The sequence below is a fragment of the Hypomesus transpacificus genome, chromosome 1, assembly GCF_021917145.1.
Source record: "Hypomesus transpacificus isolate Combined female chromosome 1, fHypTra1, whole genome shotgun sequence".
In the NCBI taxonomy this organism is placed as follows: Eukaryota; Metazoa; Chordata; class Actinopteri; order Osmeriformes; family Osmeridae; genus Hypomesus; species Hypomesus transpacificus.
The window spans coordinates 3,030,309-3,048,900 of record NC_061060.1 but is presented as its reverse complement, the minus strand read 5'-3'; the positions used below and the strand labels follow the sequence as shown (position 1 = coordinate 3,048,900).

The window sequence follows — 18,592 nt, the reverse complement described above, 5'->3', positions numbered from 1 at the left end:
AGACACTGCTATCTCTCTGGGATGGATGGATGGATGGAGAGAGGGGAGGGGGATGGTCTTATTTAATTACTTAAATCAAACAGGTCACAATGTAGATAGATTTATAGGCAGACATATATATATATTTATAAATACAGATTTGTAGATACATAGAAACATACATTAAACTTTCCACAATTGCTGAGGGGTGAGAGCAACAGCAGTTGTAAGGAAACGGTTGTTTCCAGAATATTCCTGCTGATATGAACCCAGACCAACGGCCGCTGCTCTCTCACAGACGAGCCGTCACAACAAGCCTCTGTTGTCCAGCAGGGAGCTGGAGGGATGGTCACTGACCAAAGATGGGCTTTTATACCAGGTGACAGTGCGGAAAAGATCAAGATATTGACTTGATCTCATCGGCCTCACACTTAACTGGTGTGAACGACTGAGGCCTGATGAACCTTACCATTATGCTGTTATTAAATTCTGAAATGTTATATATATATTTTTTTATATAATAATTTGTCTGACATGACATGACATGATGACATGACATGACATAATTTGTCTTCTTCTTTATTAAAAGCAATAAGCAAATAGTGTATTTAGAAAGTTCAGCAGAAGATCAGGTTTCTAAAGTATATAGTTGTAACTCTATTTCACTGGTCAAAGTCAAGTTTATTAGCCACATTGCAAAGTACCCAAATTGTAGCTACCAGGCTCAGTGAACAAAAATACTACAGTACAAATAATACTACATTGCAACAATAAAATCTTAACTTCAATGCAGTTGCAATCATTCCAGAGTGCAACTCTGCTGCAACAAATGAATTTTTTCTTTCAATAAGATACCAGTACAGACATTGTAAAAGCCTAAGTAAGGTGCCAACGACCGGAGTGGATGCTAATCCAGTAATGATCCTGAGATAATTAGATTAACAACACTCTGAAATGACCAGACTCGTACTTCCCTTAGACACAAGGCACACAAACCTTTTCACCGTTGTGACGGGTGACGCGATTCAAATACCAACTAGGGATTCTTTAACATAACAAGCCAGGGTCTAAAAAGTCAAAAAATAACTTAAATGCACCTCCTAAAAAATGTAATGAGGTCACAATAAATAAAATGTGAAGAAATGTTTCATGCGTTTTTTTATTTATGATCTAGTAAGTGAGACAGACAGCTATAATCACTTCAGAACGTTTACCTTAAATAAACAGAAACATCCTGATGGAGGCCAGGAGGGCAACAGCAGGCTGTTAAATTAATTGTGTTTTAAATACATTTACAGCTCACAGGCTCTTGCGTCTTGATGGCTGAAACCCTTTTAAGAGACAAACATTTGGCTTTGAGATAGTGAAGCAGGCTGCTGCCCATTGGTGGGAAAATGCTGATTAATTGTGTCGTATCCCTGTGAGAAAGTACGCCCCAGAGCAAAGCACTAATTACGGGCCCTGCCTGTTGAGGAGTAGAGGGGCAGTCCGCACCACAAAGCTTCATCTCATATCTCAAGAGAATAGGAGAAAGGAGAAGTTAATGAGGTGTGTCACCTGCAGCTGCTGACGAGGGTGTGTGTGTGTGTGTGTGTGTATGTGCGTGTGTGTGTGTGAATGTGCATGTGTGTGTATGTGCATGTGTGTGTATGTGCATGTGTATGTGCGTGTGTATGCATGTGTATGTGCGTGTATGTGCATGTGTGTGTGCATGTGCGTGTATGTGCGTGTGTGTGTGTATGTGCATGTGCGTGTGTATGCGTGTGTGTGTATGTGCATGTGTGTGTTTGTGTGTGTGTGTGTGTACGCGTGTATCACAGCTGCAGATGTCCCCATGGAGGTCGTTTTCCATCCTTGGAGGAGGAGGAGGCCAGGTTGTGTGTTGCAGGGAGGAGAGAACATGTATTTAAGAGAGACTCAACAAGACTCAAAGCAACAAAAAGTCTGTAACTCAAAGATCTAAGAATGTATAAGTTGCCGAATGCACGGAAAAAATATCATAAATACATGTGTAAATGGTCAAACTGGTGTCTGGCTCCAGAAAAGCGTCAATAAGCAGATTGGTAATACTATAAAAAACACTGCTCTGTCATACGTCACACTGGGAATCACTGGATATTCCCCTGTGGACATTTCAGTCAGGACCAGTTAGTTGTGGTTAACATGGAGCATGAGGAGACAGTAGTGTGCTGTTTTGACAGTATATTTTTTCAAACCTGGCGACAAGTTAAGTAATATTTGAGCAGACAAAGATTGTTTTGTGTGACTCAAATAGTAGGCCACCAGATTTCTGTTGACAGGGCTAGTTATTACGTGTGTGTGGTTGCTGAAGTTTAAGTTCTAAGAAACACTTTGGTCGTTCCATTGGCATTTGTTTTACTTCTGTGCAACCACAAATGGTAAACTATTTCTTGAGAGACATATCCTTTAATGATGTTAATATAATTTTGTTTCGTCAATAGTTATGGGTGTGGTTATGTTAGAATACATTTGACTATGTTAAAGAGTTAACAATGAGCTAAATAAATAATTTGGCTTGTACTATTTTTGAGGAAGTTTTTTTTTTTTGCCAAAGGTTTTTGGACAATGAAAAATGTTTCATTGGGACATTTTTTGCCTCAGTTGCAAGACTATCCTTCAATGATCAAAGCTTGAAAAGGAGAAAGGACTAGCAGGAGGCTTATGCAAAATGTCTTCCTTTCATCGCAGGATGTTCAATGCATTTAGAACTATGGCGCTGGTGATCACAGAGGCCTGGACAGGATTGGATATGCTTGATTGAATTAGAAGTATGTGAAATGAATATAGCTTTCTTTTAACACTAGCATAATTATTAGTTAGAATGAAAAAGGGAGAAAAACTACAGTGGTTCTATTTAATCAAAAATATTAAGATGCTGCATTTGTACAGTTTCTATAAATATACTTTGGATGCTGATTAATGCTGCCTCTAGAAAGAGGGACTGATTCCATCTGTCTGTTTTAGTAGCTTCATGTACATTGAAAAAACGTCGAGCAGTATTATGGAGAACAATCGATAGTAGACACCGAAATCCACGTTCACACACTAGTTAATTTCCTGGTCCTGCTGGTCTGAGTAATGGGACCCCTAAGCTCATACATGGTGCTAACAGGTAGTCAGACATCAGACGGTACTTTAAACCTTTAAAAGCAAGCAGGACTTGTAAATCTAAAGTTGGACTGCGGTCTTGGTCTGGTGTAGGTGTCTTCACTGGCGGCTGCATGATAGCATCAGTAGGAACTTAAACAAAAGACGTTTTTTCCTCAAAACTGCCATCTTTCAGTCTGACGGGTACTGTAAACACCATTCCAGCATCATAAGACATGCTACTCCACATTCCTCCAAACCCTTTCTTTTTTCTTTTTTTTCTGAAAAATGTCTAAACTATGTTTGCCAAACAGACACTTGTGTGAAACTTGTATCTTTGAAAGTAAAGTAACACCAGATAGGGGTTATATTCTTACAACGAAGACATTTGAACAAGTCAACATAGAAAACAAGATAAAGGTTATGATATAAAAATACACAGTATTGTTCTTCAAGATGCCATCCAGAAGACAGGACACTAAGCAGATCACCGAGCACATTTACAAGATGGATGAGAGACTTGAAAAGGATGTGGACAAAAAACGAATTATGTTCCTAACTAGTGCCTACATGATGAGTAGAGAAGTTTCATATAGCACTGAAGTGAGTAGATTTGCGAAATTCTTCATATTTTAATAAAGTGGGGATGTGAAGAGGACATAATCACATGAATGTGTAAAACATTGACACATGAATGATGAGTTAGATAACTGTGTGTTTATAAAGAGATGGCTCTGCCTGGATTCAGCCTCTGCCAATATTACAACAAGACCTAAAGGGAACTCACTTTTGCCCAGAGCGAAGCAGACATGTCCATTCCTTAAAAATAGCTTTTGAGATTCTGCAACAAATTAAGACCTCCTGTATCTTAACCTTGAAATCTGGGTTTAAAAGCTGTCTTGACACTTTGAGTTTGTGTATGAAAATGCATACCTTGGCAGTATGCAGAGAAAGGAATGTACTTTCTGTTGGACACAATCTGCTTCCAGTGTTAATCTTGAACGCTGGTGATATTTATCAAGTAATTGAACTCACTAAGCTCGTCTTCTTTTTTCTTTTTTTTTTTTACATGGTTCTACCACTCATTGTAAGCAAGACATATATATCTTTAAATATAGTCCTCATTTTATTAATAGAGGCCAGATAAAATCATCACATCATATTTACAAATAAAGGCAATAAATATCATATAATAGTCATAAAATTATTTGCATACATTTAAAAAACATAAATGTGTCATGTTGTTAGTAGCATCTCATGAGTATACTGCTCCACCAAAGCATCAAGCTGTGTTGTCTAGTGTGGGTCTCCTGGTTTGTCAGAGTATAGTAGTATTACTCCCAAATCCTAAATGCTGGTATTCTGGAATTCATAAACTCCTGTTTGAAGGGTTGTCGTGTCTGTCAAAAACCCCACTGTGATTTCTCAGTTGGATACGCCAGCAGATGTTGGTGTAGAGCCTGGGGTGGACGGACACTTGTCTAAAACGTAGTAACTAGCGAGTTAAGCTTTAGCTCCTACTCATCCCGTACAAATCAATTCTTCAACCTCCCACCCCCCCCCCCCCCCCCCCCCCCCCCCTAGACCTGTGGTCGTCCGAAAACAGTCGACTGGGTTTTCTTGTGTTTAAACAAGACTACAGCCCCAGCTAATGCCTGGCTAGTCAAAGCATGTTGGGTTCTGCCGAATCATAGGTTGGCACAAAAATGTCAAAGAAATCACATAGTGCACAGTGCATTCCACCTACAGTAGGCCACGAGTCAAGCTGGAGTTATCAACTGAGAGAGAGGGAGGGAGAGACAGAGAAAGAGAGAGAAAGGAGGGAGGTCTGTCAAATATTGCACTCAAAGCTACACATGTCGATATCTTAGTTGACTGTGTGACCTGCTACTGTCACCTCTCTCCTTTTCGTCTCCATGCCATCTGATTCCAGTGGAAAATATGGGATCCATGTTGTCAGGGGTAACACAAACAAAACAGGTATTCCAATAAACTCTAGTGGATGATTTTTATAACAGTCAACTCCTGTTTCCCCTCTCATTGTCGAAAATATAAGCCTTCAGCTCACTGTTCAGAGAAGCAGAAGATGGCGATGACAAGAGGTTTTTGTCGTCCTTAGTTTGTCCAGTATAAATAAAGTAAACACACAATAACAATTATAATGACCCAGAAACATCCAACAGTTGGGAGATTATCAGTGTTCCTGAAATATAAAAATAAAACATCTTTGAAAGTTTTGTTAATTTTTCCTGTCGTCGTTTCTTTTGCAGAAGTCTTTACGTCGTTTTATTGCGAGAAACATTGAGTTTTTGCTCTCCTTGGAAAACAGTGTGCTTGGCTGTCCATCCGTCGCTTTTCAGTTTGTTTTGGGTTTCAAGCGGCGGGCTCTGCGTGTCCGCTTAGTTACCGTGGTGAAACGGAACTCCTCCAGGGGATCCACCTTCCCCTTGGGGTGGCGTTTCATGAAATGAACTTCCTGTTGGGTTTGCGTGGTCCGTGAGCCTTTCTTGGGCCTCCCCTTCCTGTTGAAGCCCAGGTACCAGCCTTTATACTTGGCCGACACCAGAGCCGTGTAGTTATTTTCCAGGAACTCCTCCACGAACACACATTCCTGGTTCCTGCCGTTGCGCTGCGAGGGGAAGTGCAAGATGTCAGATTTAGGTGCTTCCTTGATAAATACATGTGTCAGAGAGGTGTTAACTGTCACATCCTAACACAAACGTATGAGACAAGTAAGAAGTTTGACCTATGAAACGCGTGAACTTGTGAACTAGGATAAAAGCTAGCTAGTGAGACGACTGGCTAGGTCATCTCAGGTCATGCCTGGTTGCCACGGTTATCTTAAAGGAGTCGTTTCCTGCTATTTCATTGCCAATTGAGACGCAAAAGTGAAAAACTTAAAACAACAGAACTTTGACAGACGTTTCGTGTAGATTTAATTAATCCAACTGCTGTTGATTTGCCTAGCGCCCCCTGGTGAACCGAACATAAAGTTGCAGTAGCGCTTTTCTTCCGAGGCCATTAGCCATTCAGAGCACGATGATGATTATGGTCTGTAATTGACTGATCGGCTGTCAAAAGGATGGAGCATGTTACATAACTGGATGCCAGAGCTATCAAAGGGGTTTTGTCAGAGCTTCACAGCAACAGCATTGCAAACGCTCAAACTTCTGTGTGGATTAAAGGGATAGTTAATCTAACTGACATTGGGATTTTTTAGGTCTAATCTACAGTGCCGTGGACACGTCCATTAAATCCACTTTACAGTTATTAAAAAATTGACTGTGGAAGCTGTTAACCTTTTAGCCAAGCTTGTTGAACACAGCTGACATTGGTTTCAGTTTGAAGTGCTACCATAAGAAAAAAGAAGCTTGTTCTTAGAATTTCTCAAGAACTTGGGTTGCTAATACAGCATTTCTAAGTGTAATATTCATCTCAGTGGATACAAAAATAAAATAAAGATATATACATATTTACAATTTGGAGAAAGGTGTATTCTAAATTAATAAATGTAATATGTAAATATGCAGCTTTTTTTTTTACATAAAGAGGTGCTTACCTTTCCAACAATTTTCCCGTTCTTGTTCATGCAGATGTAATATTCACTTTCCTTCCCTTTTAGTCGAATATGGCTCCCAAACGTTTCTGTTTCCACAACAAGAAGAGCTGGAATGTACAAAAAAAATAAAATATAACATTAGTCAGTCATTTTAGAACAATTTACAAAAAACAAATTAGCATTAACAAACAAACAAAACTAAAAATCTCTGAAAATATAAATAATCTAGATGATTGTGTAAGCTTCCATGAGTTACATGGTGTTAGCCACAACACGACACCAGAGCAGAGAAATCCTGTTAGAACCGCGGTAACACCAAAACAACGAGAGAGAGAGAGAAGAGAGAGAGAGAAGAGAGAGAGACCATACCAGAGAGAAGCCAAACCAACATTGCGAGCAGGCTTTACATTTGAAACGACCCATTCTAAACAAACACAGCAGAAGCTTTATTCAAGAAGTCAGAACCTTAACCCCTGTGGGGTCACCTTTGTTTCTACCTGCTCCTGACGGGCTGAAGGATCAGCCAAACACAGCGGCTACGCTCCCCTTCAGATTAGGTTTCAAGTTCCCTTTAGTCTGTGCTCACTCAATCAAACAGTTAAAGATGATCCATTTGTTTAACACACTGGGACTATTCAGTGGCACTCAAGTGAATGAAGGGAAGAGGTGGGGCGATTAGAGGACATCTCTAAAACTGTCCTTTTAAAACCAGCCCAGAGGGCAAGGGAGCTGCAGGGCTCTCAAGTAAAGGGTGGTGGTGGAGGGGAGGATGACACCCCAGACTCTCTACACCAGGATCAGGGAAGTGGCTGAAGAGGCTCCCTCTCCTCTCACAGGAGGGCTGGGGGTCCTTAGGGGTGGGAGGGTGGGGGGGGGAGGGGAGGGGGGTCCTTAGGGGCGGGGATCCTCAGGGCTGGGGGTCCTCAGGACTGGGGGTCCTTAGGGGTGGGGGGTTGGGGGGTGCATGGAGGCACAAGTCCCCACTTAAGTCGACCTCTGCTCTCCTTCCACCCTTTCCCGAATAAAAGAAGTAAGACAGTGACTGCAGTCTTATTGGCCTGGTTACCTCTGGCATCCTGGCCAAGTCTTAAAATATACTGAAATATAGTGTTGTGAAAGAAATCTCTTTGTGTTTTAATTGGACTGTCTAATAACTACAATTTTGTAAACATCTGGAACTATCTCAAAATATTAACAAACCCCAAAGCCTGACACCACAGGTATACATTTAGTAACGGACCTTCAACCGTCATATTTTAACAGATTATGGGGTAATTACATGTGACCATGAGTATGTTTACTCATGTTCTTGCTAACAAGCATGCTAACATATTAGTATTACTGTGGGCAAAGTGGGAATGATACAGTGACTGCTCCGTGTAAAGGGGTTGAGTGCCCTGTTACAAGCTGCAGGTCTATTCCTCAACCGTGAGAGGGACTCTCCACTGGAAGAGTTTCCATGTTATGACTGAGTGTGGATTAGTGCAGGGAGAGAGAGAGAGTCTTCCTGGGCTCCACGTTAGTCAGTGTCAGAGAGTTCACAGGTGCCAGGTACTGGGGTTGGAGGGAGAGGAGGGGGGAGGAGGGGTAGGGGAAGAGAGGTAGGGGAAGAGGGGGAGGGGAGGAGAGGTAGGGGAGGGGGGGAGGAAGAGAGGATGGGGAGGGGAGGAGAAGTAGGGGAGGAGGAGGAGGGGGAGGAAGGGAGGGAGGTAGGGAGGAGGAGGAGGGGGCAGGGTTGGCAAGGTCTCATGGGAAACATTGGATCTGCTTCCACTCATGCTCTAACAAGCCATGAGGAAACCTTTGCCTTGGCTCATCTGAGACTGCACATGCAGCTACACTCAACGCACATCAACCGCCACCTGACAACCGGCGGATCTGACACACAAACACGCGCAAAATACACAAACGTTCCTTCAAATATGCAGCCTAGACAGCGACCTGCATCACTTTCAGTGGAAGTGTGTCTTGTCGGCACCTCTAGCAGTTCTTAGCCCAGCCAGTGTCTCCAGAGCGCTGTGTACAACAACCTCACCACTGTGAACACTCCCATCACTCAGCAGACCAACACCATTTAAATAAGCAGTTACGTTACCATGACTACAATCAGCTTAGATTTGTCCTTTTTGGCCACAATCTGAACCAGGCACTCCACATGTCTGAGCAACATCATTTTCCAACATCAAGTGTCTCTATGCCCCAAACTCCTTTGTGTCATTTTGTTTCTAATGAGTAACACACGTTCGTCGGCCATCAAACGTTTCACACCTCGGCAAAGGCCAAACAGTTTACAAAAAGTGGCCCCACATGGCTTGTCTGGTGTGTGCTCTCCTAATTCAGTGGGATATTCAGAAGTGGAGGCCCCGTTCCCTGGTCCCGTGGGCTAACGCGTCTGAGAAGGTGCACAGGAATCATCCCGTACCGTACTTGCCCCCATCGTCGCCGTTGGCGTTTATCTTCTTGCCCAGGATCTGGACGTGCTTGCCCGTGGTGCGGCTGTACAGCTGGTAGATCCGGATCTGCTTCCGGCTCAGGTCGTCCGGGTTCCGGGTGTGGTTCTCGATGTAGATCCGGAAATCAGCTGAGCTCTGCTGAGATTCCTGAAGCGGAAAAGGAAGGGGAGGAGGGAGAAAGAGAGCGATCGTAATGACACAGGTGTTGATAGTAAAGTATTCTGCTGCCTTTATGAGTCTTCTGTCAGGAGGTTGTGCTCCAGGGTATAGAATCGATGAGATAACAAGCTGGAAAAAATTTAGCTGACGTTTTAGGTGTGTTTTCGTATAAAAACCGGCTACATTGTTGCGACATTACATTTACGACACTGTCCATACAACGCGCACACCTGTGGTGCTCGTAGCAAGGACAAAGCCTTGAGTGTAGCTTGCTGTACGGTGTGCCTGTTATGTCTTACTCTCGAGGCAGCTGTATTGCACACTGTAGCCTGGGGCAGGATTGAGAAACCTGTATTCCCTTTCCACAAGCCACTAGCAATTATACACCTGAAGCATCCAGACCTGTTACACTATCATCAAACAAATATCTGCCTTCGGGCGACTCAGAGGCCGTAAATCACAGATGCACAGAGTGGCATATGTGGATGTGGTGGAGAGAGAAACACTGTACCGCCAAAACAACCTCAGAGGGAGAACATTGCACCTAGACCCCTCTCTCACACCACCAGGGTAGGCAAACCCCTCTCCCTCACCCCAGGACTAGGCAGATGAAGAACTGTTCACCCAGACTTCCTCTCCCAGGCTGGGCAGGCCCTCTCCCTCACCCCCAGGCTGGACAGACAGTAAATCACAGATGCACAGAGTGGCATATGTGGATGTGGTGGAGAGAGAAACACTGTACCGCCAAAACAACCTCAGAGGGAGAACATTGCACCTAGACCCCTCTCTCACACCACCAGGGTAGGCAAACCCCTCTCCCTTACCCCAGGACTAGGCAGATGAAGAACTGTTCACCCAGACTTCCTCTCCCAGGCTGGGCAGGCCCTCTCCCTCACCCCCAGGCTGGACAGACCCTCTCCCTCACCCCCAGGCTGGGCAGACCCTCTCCCTCACCCCCAGGCTGGGCAGACCCTCTCCCTCACCCCCAGGCTGGGCAGACCCTCTCCCTCTCCCCCAGGCTGGACAGACCCTCTCCCCCACCCCCAGGCTGGGCAGACCCTCACCCCCAGGCTGGACAGACCCTCTCCCTCACCCCCAGGCTGGGCAGACCCCCTCCCTCACCCCCAGGCTGGGCAGACCCTCACCCCCAGGCTGGACAGACCCTCTCCCTCACCCCCAGGCTGGGCAGACCCTCACCCCCAGGCTGGACAGACCCTCTCCCACACCCCCAGGCTGGGCAGACCCTCACCCCCAGGCTGGACAGACCCTCTCCCTCACCCCCAGGCTGGGCAGACCCTCTCCCCCAGGCTGGACAGACCCTCTCCCTCACCCCCAGGCTGGGCAGACTTCCTCTCCCTCACCCCCAGGTTGGGCTGGGGGGTGCTCTCAGAGAGCCTACCAGCCACATCAGGCCTACAGGGAGGAAGAGGAAATAACTGAGTGACAACACGTCAGAGTGCACGCCTGTAAGCCAACCCCGTACGTGGATGAGAAAGAAAACGTATACTTTTGAAACCCCTGGAATCTCGATTCGAGCCAAGATCCCATTTCCACAGCTGTATGGCGTGGTAATTACACAGTAATGGCCTTTTATGTGGCTGTTCTCAGGTGGCTAATTATATACACATTACATACACTGACTCCTTGTTATTTTAACCTCAGCAAATTAATGACATTTAGTGAATGAAAGGGGAAATACGCTCATGGTTGAACAAATCCTTAACACAGAGAAGAAAACTAATGACTACCGCTGAAAAGCAATCCCAGTTCCATCAGAACTCACAAGATAGCTAGTTTGAACCAGGTGTTGGCTAAGAACCGAGGGAAATACAAAAACCCTTGCACATAGGTCAATAGGTGTAAACATTTATCAAAAGAGAACAAACTAATCGGATTGTGACACATAAACTAGCCAGTCTCTAAATGTTTTATCAAGTGAGGCAGATCTAAGATAAATTATTTTCATTCTAATAGATGTCTTCGGGACCACACATATCACCTCCACACAGAACACAATAATAATTATAATGTGTTTCCTTAATAGTGCACCATTCATTGTCGAAGCAATCTCAGGGTGTTAGTTTAAAAAAGAAAGCAATCAAGCAGATAATAAACAGCACTAACTGGACAAAGCACGAACATGCCTTTTGTCGGGGATTAGACAGAACCTTAGGAGACTAAAGACATTTCTTAAAGAGAACATCTAATCATAAGGCATATCTGCCTCTCTCTCTCTGCCACCCCTCCTGTCTAAAACCAGTATCTCTCTCTCTCTCCACCACCCGTCCTGTGTCTAAAACCAGAATCTGTGTCACCGATGGCTGTAGTTGTCCATTACATCAGTTGTATGTGTTCTCTTGCAATCTATGGCCCTAGCAGTCCTGTCTGGATCTATGTTGTTTTTTTTTGGTCAAAAGAAAGGAAACTCTCAAGACCACCACAACCCTCACTCTATCAACACACAAACAAGGAGTTTTGTGATGTACATTGCTTTAAGTAAAGTAGATCAACATTCAATAGTTACAGGTGTGATAGTACTGGTGTGGAGCGTGTCATCCGTAAAGACCATGTACAGGACATGATAGACCAGCATGCTCAGACTATCATCCACCATCATCTGTTCATCTATCCATTCCAAAACTCCTAAACTCGATTAACTTGCACAAAAAAGGTATTTTCATCATTTTCCGTTGTTGTACTGTTATGTGTGTACTGGCGTTGTTTATCTGTACTCAGCTACAAACCGAATTTACCTCCAGCGGGACAATAAAGTAACTGAAACTAACTGAAGATAAAATATCATAATCTTGTTACAGCTGTCCATCATACCTCCCACCACAAGGTAACAAAGTACCCAACACACACAGAGGTGAATGCTCTATGGATAAATAGGCGGAGGGATTTGTTTTAAATCACCCTATCTCTAAACAAACACGACGGTGTGTTTCGCTGAGCGTACATGAAGGGGGCAGCGTGCCTCAGTGAAGGCCTGACCAAAACCCAAACAGACAACTAAATAATTATCGATCGGTCTCTTCCTTCGAAGCCAAAAGACGAAACCGGATGTGGACGTTGAAAGGTCCAGTGGTTCTCTCCCCAGGTGATGTATGGTTATCCATTTCAGATATATCTCACTGTCAGACCGCCTGCTTCAAAAGCCTGATGTGTAAAGGTAATATCTGCCTCCAATTCTGTTTTCTGCATCGTCTAAACATGCACAACCACATACTTCTACACAGGTATCATCTGCTATGCAAAGCAATACTATATTGGTCTTCTATATTATATTATCTGCTTTGTGAATCTAAAGTCCGCCAGTGTTGGCTTAACATTTTCTTGTGCCCCACACCAAGTCCCAAAGCAGGAAAATGTAGGTTGTGCTTTGAATGGAGGAGAATCAGTCAACAGTATAGCGTTGTTTGTGCCAACTGCTTTGGAACAATCAGAACTCGTAGCCTTACATAACCTAGTTTTGTCTCCTTTTTTGAGACTGTGCCCTTTGTTCATTCCTGAGAGGTGTCTTTGTAAGGTGGTCCTTTTATCATGAAATGCAAACAGAAACGTTTTATAATAGCCTTGACCCTGTTATGTTATTTTGAAAGAGTAGGTCTAAAACAGTCTCCATCTAGATCGACTTCAGATTTGGACATGATTCCTCCACGACTGCACATCTATCAAGACATGCTGGCTGATTTAAGCTACACGACTCTGATCATGCTATGACACTTCATTAAATGTCAAATATGTATAATTCATGTACAAAATATTTATTTCCGATAGCCTATCGAGCATCCCAATTTAAGAATTAAAAACTGGGATTGCAGCCATTAACATTGACCTCGTTCCAGCGTGTTATATGATACAAAAATGACTGCAACGGCAACTTCAATGGGTGGGTACAGTTCAGAGTTAGAAATATCTGCTGTCACTTATTCTATAAAGCAAAACAGATCAACATTCCCGCATGATCTCACCTGCTCTGTCATATCACATCTGCAATAGCTCTGTTATTAATTGTGATGTCATATTGTTAACTGCTTAAGAAATATCACTCCTCAATCACGTTGATATTAGAAATGTGGTGTTTTGTAGGGTACAGAAAATGATATGTGTATAAATGCCCCAGGGAAAGTTCAGTTATTGATTACAATTACAAAAATGTTGGTTGCTATGTGAGCGATCTACGATGCAATGTGTAACACGAATAACGTCATCCAAAAGCATGTACTTTAAAAATTCTCAGCGCGGTTACAGCGTTCACAGAGCATGTAAGTGTTGGCTATAACTTTAATTTACAACCCAATTGTTTCGTGCATTTAGAAAAGATAAAACATTTCGAATGATAAAATATCAGTTTAAATTATATGCACAATATATTGTGAATATGCGCGGTGTTTTAGGTGTTTAAAATACGTATACAAAAATGTCAGACTATAACTTTACAAGTCATTACGCAAGTTCCCATTAGCACCTGTTTAGCACCGAGATAACGAAAAATCAATTGTAGAATTCAAAAACCAGTCACAGATACTCAGGAAAACGGACAGACTCACACAAGCATAATAACTTGACAGCCGTTTAAACCTACCTGAAGCTGGAAGTAGAGGACCAGAAAATGTAAACACCTGGAAAGACAGAAAAGGGGAGAGCGGTGAATTGCAAGCAATTACATGAAATATAAACGTACTTGGATGAAGAAATATGTAGCTTTTAGCGACTTCTATTGGTAAGAATGTAAGACTTAGGTGTAACGAGAGCATTAGAAAGATGAAATCCTTACAGGTATATGAACCTTGAAGGCAGCAGAGACATTTTGAACTGCTGAAATACACCTGTTTCCACAGTTTTAGACCACTGAGACCGGAGGTGGGGGACAGTTCGCCAGTGTCCTTACTAAAACAAATCCGGAGGTGCCTTTGAATCCCAGCGTGATAAATAACTGGAGTAGAATAATGTAAAAGAGTGCAACATTAGGTGCTTCCTTGTTAGAAATTATCCAGAAGAATAAAGTGTTGTCTCGTCCTCTCCAACAAATCTCCTGGCGATGCTCTCACGGTCCGTCTTTGAAAGCGGTTTCTTGCCAGGCGCGGAAAGATTCAATTTGCAACCATTGCTTTACAGGTTTTTCCTTGTTGAAAACATCCAGTACGCGCACCCTATCCCTACAATGGTACTGCTACGGGGATTAGAGGGCTCTGAGTTCCGTCCGTGCCTGCGGGGGATATCTACTCCTTGCAAGGGTCATTTTTATCTGCCGAGAGCTCGAGGACAAGTAGAAAAGGATTTGGGAAAAGACCTCGCGTTTTGATATAACTTCAGCGTTATCCGGAGTGTTTAAATTAGAGCCTGTATAAAACACTAGGACAGATCCTCGAAGCAGGGCGATGGTGTGGTTAGTGCCTGTCACTGTGAGTCTGTGGCTCAGGATTTGGGCACGGGGAGGTTTTTTGTTGGTAGTGGGTGGAAACTTCAGCGGTTTGCACCTGATAGGGTAATCTTCACCGACCATCAGTAGGAGACGATTTTTCCTTCAGTACACAATTATATAGGAAGGGTGTTGAGCAAAACCTTTTACCTTTAGGCCAATGTTATCTCTTTGAAAATTGAAGATCATTTGAATATAGAAATTATTTGGGGTTTTTCGGCCAGATTATTAATAAGAATTGCTGGGGTGAACGCATAATAGTGGAATAATTATAACATTGTAACCTATCTTTGCACTTAACTTTTAATTTCTGTCATTTTTATTATTAGGCAATAAATAAAAACCTAGGCTATTTCAACTCCTTTCTTAAAACGACATCCTAGAGGCCGCTGCGTTTGTGGATTCGGCCTCGCTCTCCCAGACAGTATTGAAATGCAGGTTGTTGTCGTACTCCCTTTTTCCATAATGTGCTATAACTTATCCCGCATTTAAATGAAAGCTAGGTGTGAATGTCTTTACAACAGCCTCCGTGCACGCAGCGAAGTGATCTCACATCCCTCGCGCAACTTACAGCCATTGTGTGGTTCTCGTTTATTGTGCCATTAAAACGAGCTTCCCAGTATTCTATTTGCATTAAAACTGATCAAATAAATAGCTTCACTCAAGGTTGTGAAGGCTCAGTATAATTTTGCATTCATTTTATGCTTATTGGGGCGCATCATAATAAAAGTATGCAATAATAACAGGCTCATACTCTTCTGTTTGGCAGAGAAAGCTCAGGAAATACAATTTACTGAAGGAATGAATAAACAAACACATGCTGGGCTTGTTTAATGACTGAAGTCACCTTGGGCTTCTGTTTGGGGAACATCCAAAGTACTTACGGTTGAAAATGTTTGAAGAAATGCCTAGAAAAATGTTTAAAACAACCAGAATAATAAAGATAGTAATCAATAATTATAGCGTGTAGTTGTGTAGTCACTCGTTACCCCAACATGGGGAAGTGTCTGGTATGAGTTTAAATCAGTTATGACACAAAATTATTAGTTACAATAGTTGGGATATTTGTGGCAAGCCTCTAAAGACAAAACACCTGCACATACAGCAGTTCTGGGAAAAAGACTGGGAGAGAAAGAGAGAGGGGGGGGGGGGGAGGGAGAGAGAGAGAGAGAGAAAGAGAGAGAAAAAGAGAGAGAAAGAGAAGGGGAGAACAAAGTAAACAAAACGACTTCCATTAAAATCATCGAAGTCATCAAAAAATTAAGTTGAAGCCCAAAAAACATAAAATTAATTGAATAAAAACAACTTCCAGACAGCAGCTTTCCAAATCCTGCTGTTTCCATGAGAAGGGTCTGGATGGTGCTGTGAGAAGGGACTGGATGTTGCTGTGAGAAGGGACTGGATGTTGCTGTGAGAAGGGACTGGATGTTGCTGTGAGAAGGGTCTGGATGTTGCTGTGAGAAGGGACTGGATGTTGCTGTGAGAAGGGACTGGATGTTGCTGTGAGAAGGGACTGGATGTTGCTGTGAGAAGGGACTGGATGTTGCTGTGAGAAGGGACTGGATGTTGCTGAGAGAAGGGACTAGGTGCCGTGAGAAGGGACTGGATGTTGCAGTGAGAAGGGACTAGGTGCCGTGATAAGTGACACGCTGCATCGACGACAGCGGCAGTGAACCCAGAACCACCAGCCTCAAACACACACTCAGAGAAATCAAAGGAGCGGAGGAATGCGACGAGGAGGGTGAAAAGGATAAAAAGAGTTGAGACATGCGTGGAGGTGTTGTCCTTCAGCGATACGCTCACCCAGAGACCTCAGCGGTGTCCCTCTGCCCTCACACGCTCCATCATGGAGGCCTGACACACCAGAAACCCTGCTGTCTGTTGGATTCATTTAGATGGATTGCACCAACTGAAGAAGTGAGTTTGGGGAAGTTTAAGAGCCCCGGCATGTGGAGAGTGGCCCGTTAAGGGACAATGACCAGGGGGGCTTCATGAATGGGTTGAGCTGAGGCTGGGGGGGGGGGGCAGGGGGGGGGGGGGCACCGCTAGGATAAGGTTACCTACACAGATTAGCGATCAGAGAGAAAAAAATCTGGTAAAATATATGGTCTTTCATATGCAAACGCAGCAAACTCTATTTAATCAAGGAAACACAATTGAAATGTTCATTTACAGAATTTAAAAGCGACAGATTTGACTATTTTGGCCCCTTCTCCTCCCCCCAAAAAACTTAGAAGATGGAAACGACCTCAACACTGTGACTGGCTGACCTCCTCTCGTCCGTGCGTGGGCGACGCTGGGCGTGTTACGGTGGATCTTATTGAAGCTGGAGTTGAAGAAGTGTAAGAAGGTGTGTGAGGGCAGTCAGTCACAGGTTCAAAGGACCTGCTCGGCCTTTAAGCCTGACAAAAGAAGTTGGCAGTTCCGCAAGTGAAGCCCAGTGAACTACATTAGTGTCAGGACCCCCCCCCCCCCCATTCTTCCCTCCCACTCTGCACTTTCATCTTCGACGTGGACATATCGACTGAAACGGGGGGGGGGGGGGGAGGAGTCTGTGTGTGTGCATGTATGGGTGTTCGTGTGTGTGGCTTGTGTGGGTGTGTCTGTGTGGGAGTGTGTGTGTGTGTGTGGCTGTGTGGTAGTGTGTGTGGGAAGGTGGGGGTGGAGCATCTGCTTCTCATTGAATTTCCAAGGTGAGGGGACAGACATGCAGCGGACCACTGGCTCCTGGAAGCCCCCTCCACCCCGCTGATATGAGCACAAGTCACAGGCCAACGAGTGTGTGAAGAGGGGAAGGAGAACAGCCTCTTTCTCTCATCTCCTCAGACCCACCCCTGGTGCCCCGCCCCAGGTGCCCCACCCCTGGTGCCCCATCCTTGGTGCCCCACCTCTGGTGCTTCACCCCTGGTGCCTCACCCCTGGTGCCCCATCCCTGGTGCCACACCCCTAGTGCCCCACCTCTGGTGCCTCACCCCTGTTGCCCCCCCCCCCTTGGTGACCCCCCCCCCCCCCCGAGTGCTCCCCACCCCTACTCTCTCTCCTCCCCTCTTTACACTTTGGTCTTGGTCTCGTTCTGGGCCCCTGAAGTCCCAACGCCAACACTAGCTAGTCGGGAGCCAGGTCACGCCGGGGTCACGCCCCCTCAGCAGGCAGGAGGGTGACGGAGAGAGTGCCCAGAGCCTCCAACGCTTCAAGGTTTGCCTGAAGAAAAGACAGGAAGTGATTTGTGATTTGTTTCCCAACACACGTTGTTAGGATGGAGTCATTTAGGACATCCGAGTTTCTGCCTTGAAGTCAGGGGCCTCGGAGTGAGTTTGAGTGCGAGAGAGAACCATGGGAGTGTGGCTGATAATTAAAGCGTTTGTCCTCGACAAATCATCTCTGAACACTGTGATACACGCAGAACATATTAACATATCCATTGACTTCACTTCCCTTGACGTTAATGATGATTTTCCTCCTCCAGGCTCAACAGAGGTCTTTAGTTGTCTGAAAATATAAACATAATGCCTGCTCCCTCGCGACACGTTGCTCACATATGTTATAATTTTCAGGACTGCATGTATTTTACACGCCTCACTAAACTCCTCTTGCCTTAATGATTCCGTAACTATCACCTTTAGACAGGAGGCTAATGGATTGAGGGAAAATGACCCAGAAATGTCATGATGCACGTAAATGTGAGGCAGCCAGTCGGAACTAATTGTTTGGTTTTAATCACGGCATCTGGAGTATTGGTCCATTATCTGTTTCTGCTTGATGAGTGATAACTTTGACAACACAAGCTGAGTTTTTGTGTTTCTGTAACCAACGCTCCCGGGCCAGAAAAAATGGACTTGAATCAAATTTAAATGTATTACGTAAATGAAAGCTGAATATATTTTTTGTATATTTTTAAACGCAATCGGA

At 44.2% G+C, this 18,592-nt stretch overlaps 1 protein-coding gene across 2 annotated transcripts; it reads right to left on the bottom strand.

Moving 5' to 3' along the window:
• Positions 1 to 4,649: 4,649 nt before the first annotated feature.
• fgf24 (fibroblast growth factor 24) lies at positions 4,650 to 16,668 on the bottom strand. Of its 2 annotated transcripts, none has more exons than XM_047024558.1 (5): positions 14,039 to 16,668; positions 13,847 to 13,883; positions 9,078 to 9,246; positions 6,647 to 6,753; positions 4,650 to 5,716 (listed from the first exon to the last, which is right to left on the bottom strand). In XM_047024558.1, exons 1-5 carry the CDS (start codon positions 14,068 to 14,070, stop codon positions 5,444 to 5,446), a joined length of 618 nt encoding a protein of 205 aa, XP_046880514.1. In that variant the 5' UTR covers positions 14,071 to 16,668; the 3' UTR covers positions 4,650 to 5,443. The 2 variants fall into 2 exon arrangements, with proteins under 2 accessions (XP_046880514.1, XP_046880508.1); XM_047024552.1 differs by having other exon boundaries at positions 9,069 to 9,246; positions 14,039 to 16,667.
• Between the last annotated feature and the right edge of the window lie 1,924 nt (positions 16,669 to 18,592).

Bases quoted from the DNA above. Each gene is read 5' to 3' on its own strand.
- fgf24 (XM_047024552.1), bottom strand. From the start codon at position 14,070: ATGTCTCTGCTGCCTTCAAGGTTCATATACCT. The intron at 6,754-9,068 runs GTACGGGATGAT...TGTACATTCCAG, and splicing joins CGACGATGGGGGCAAGTACG to CTCTTCTTGTTGTGGAAACA. The intron at 5,717-6,646 runs GTAAGCACCTCT...TTCCCCTCGCAG, and splicing joins ACGGGAAAATTGTTGGAAAG to CGCAACGGCAGGAACCAGGA.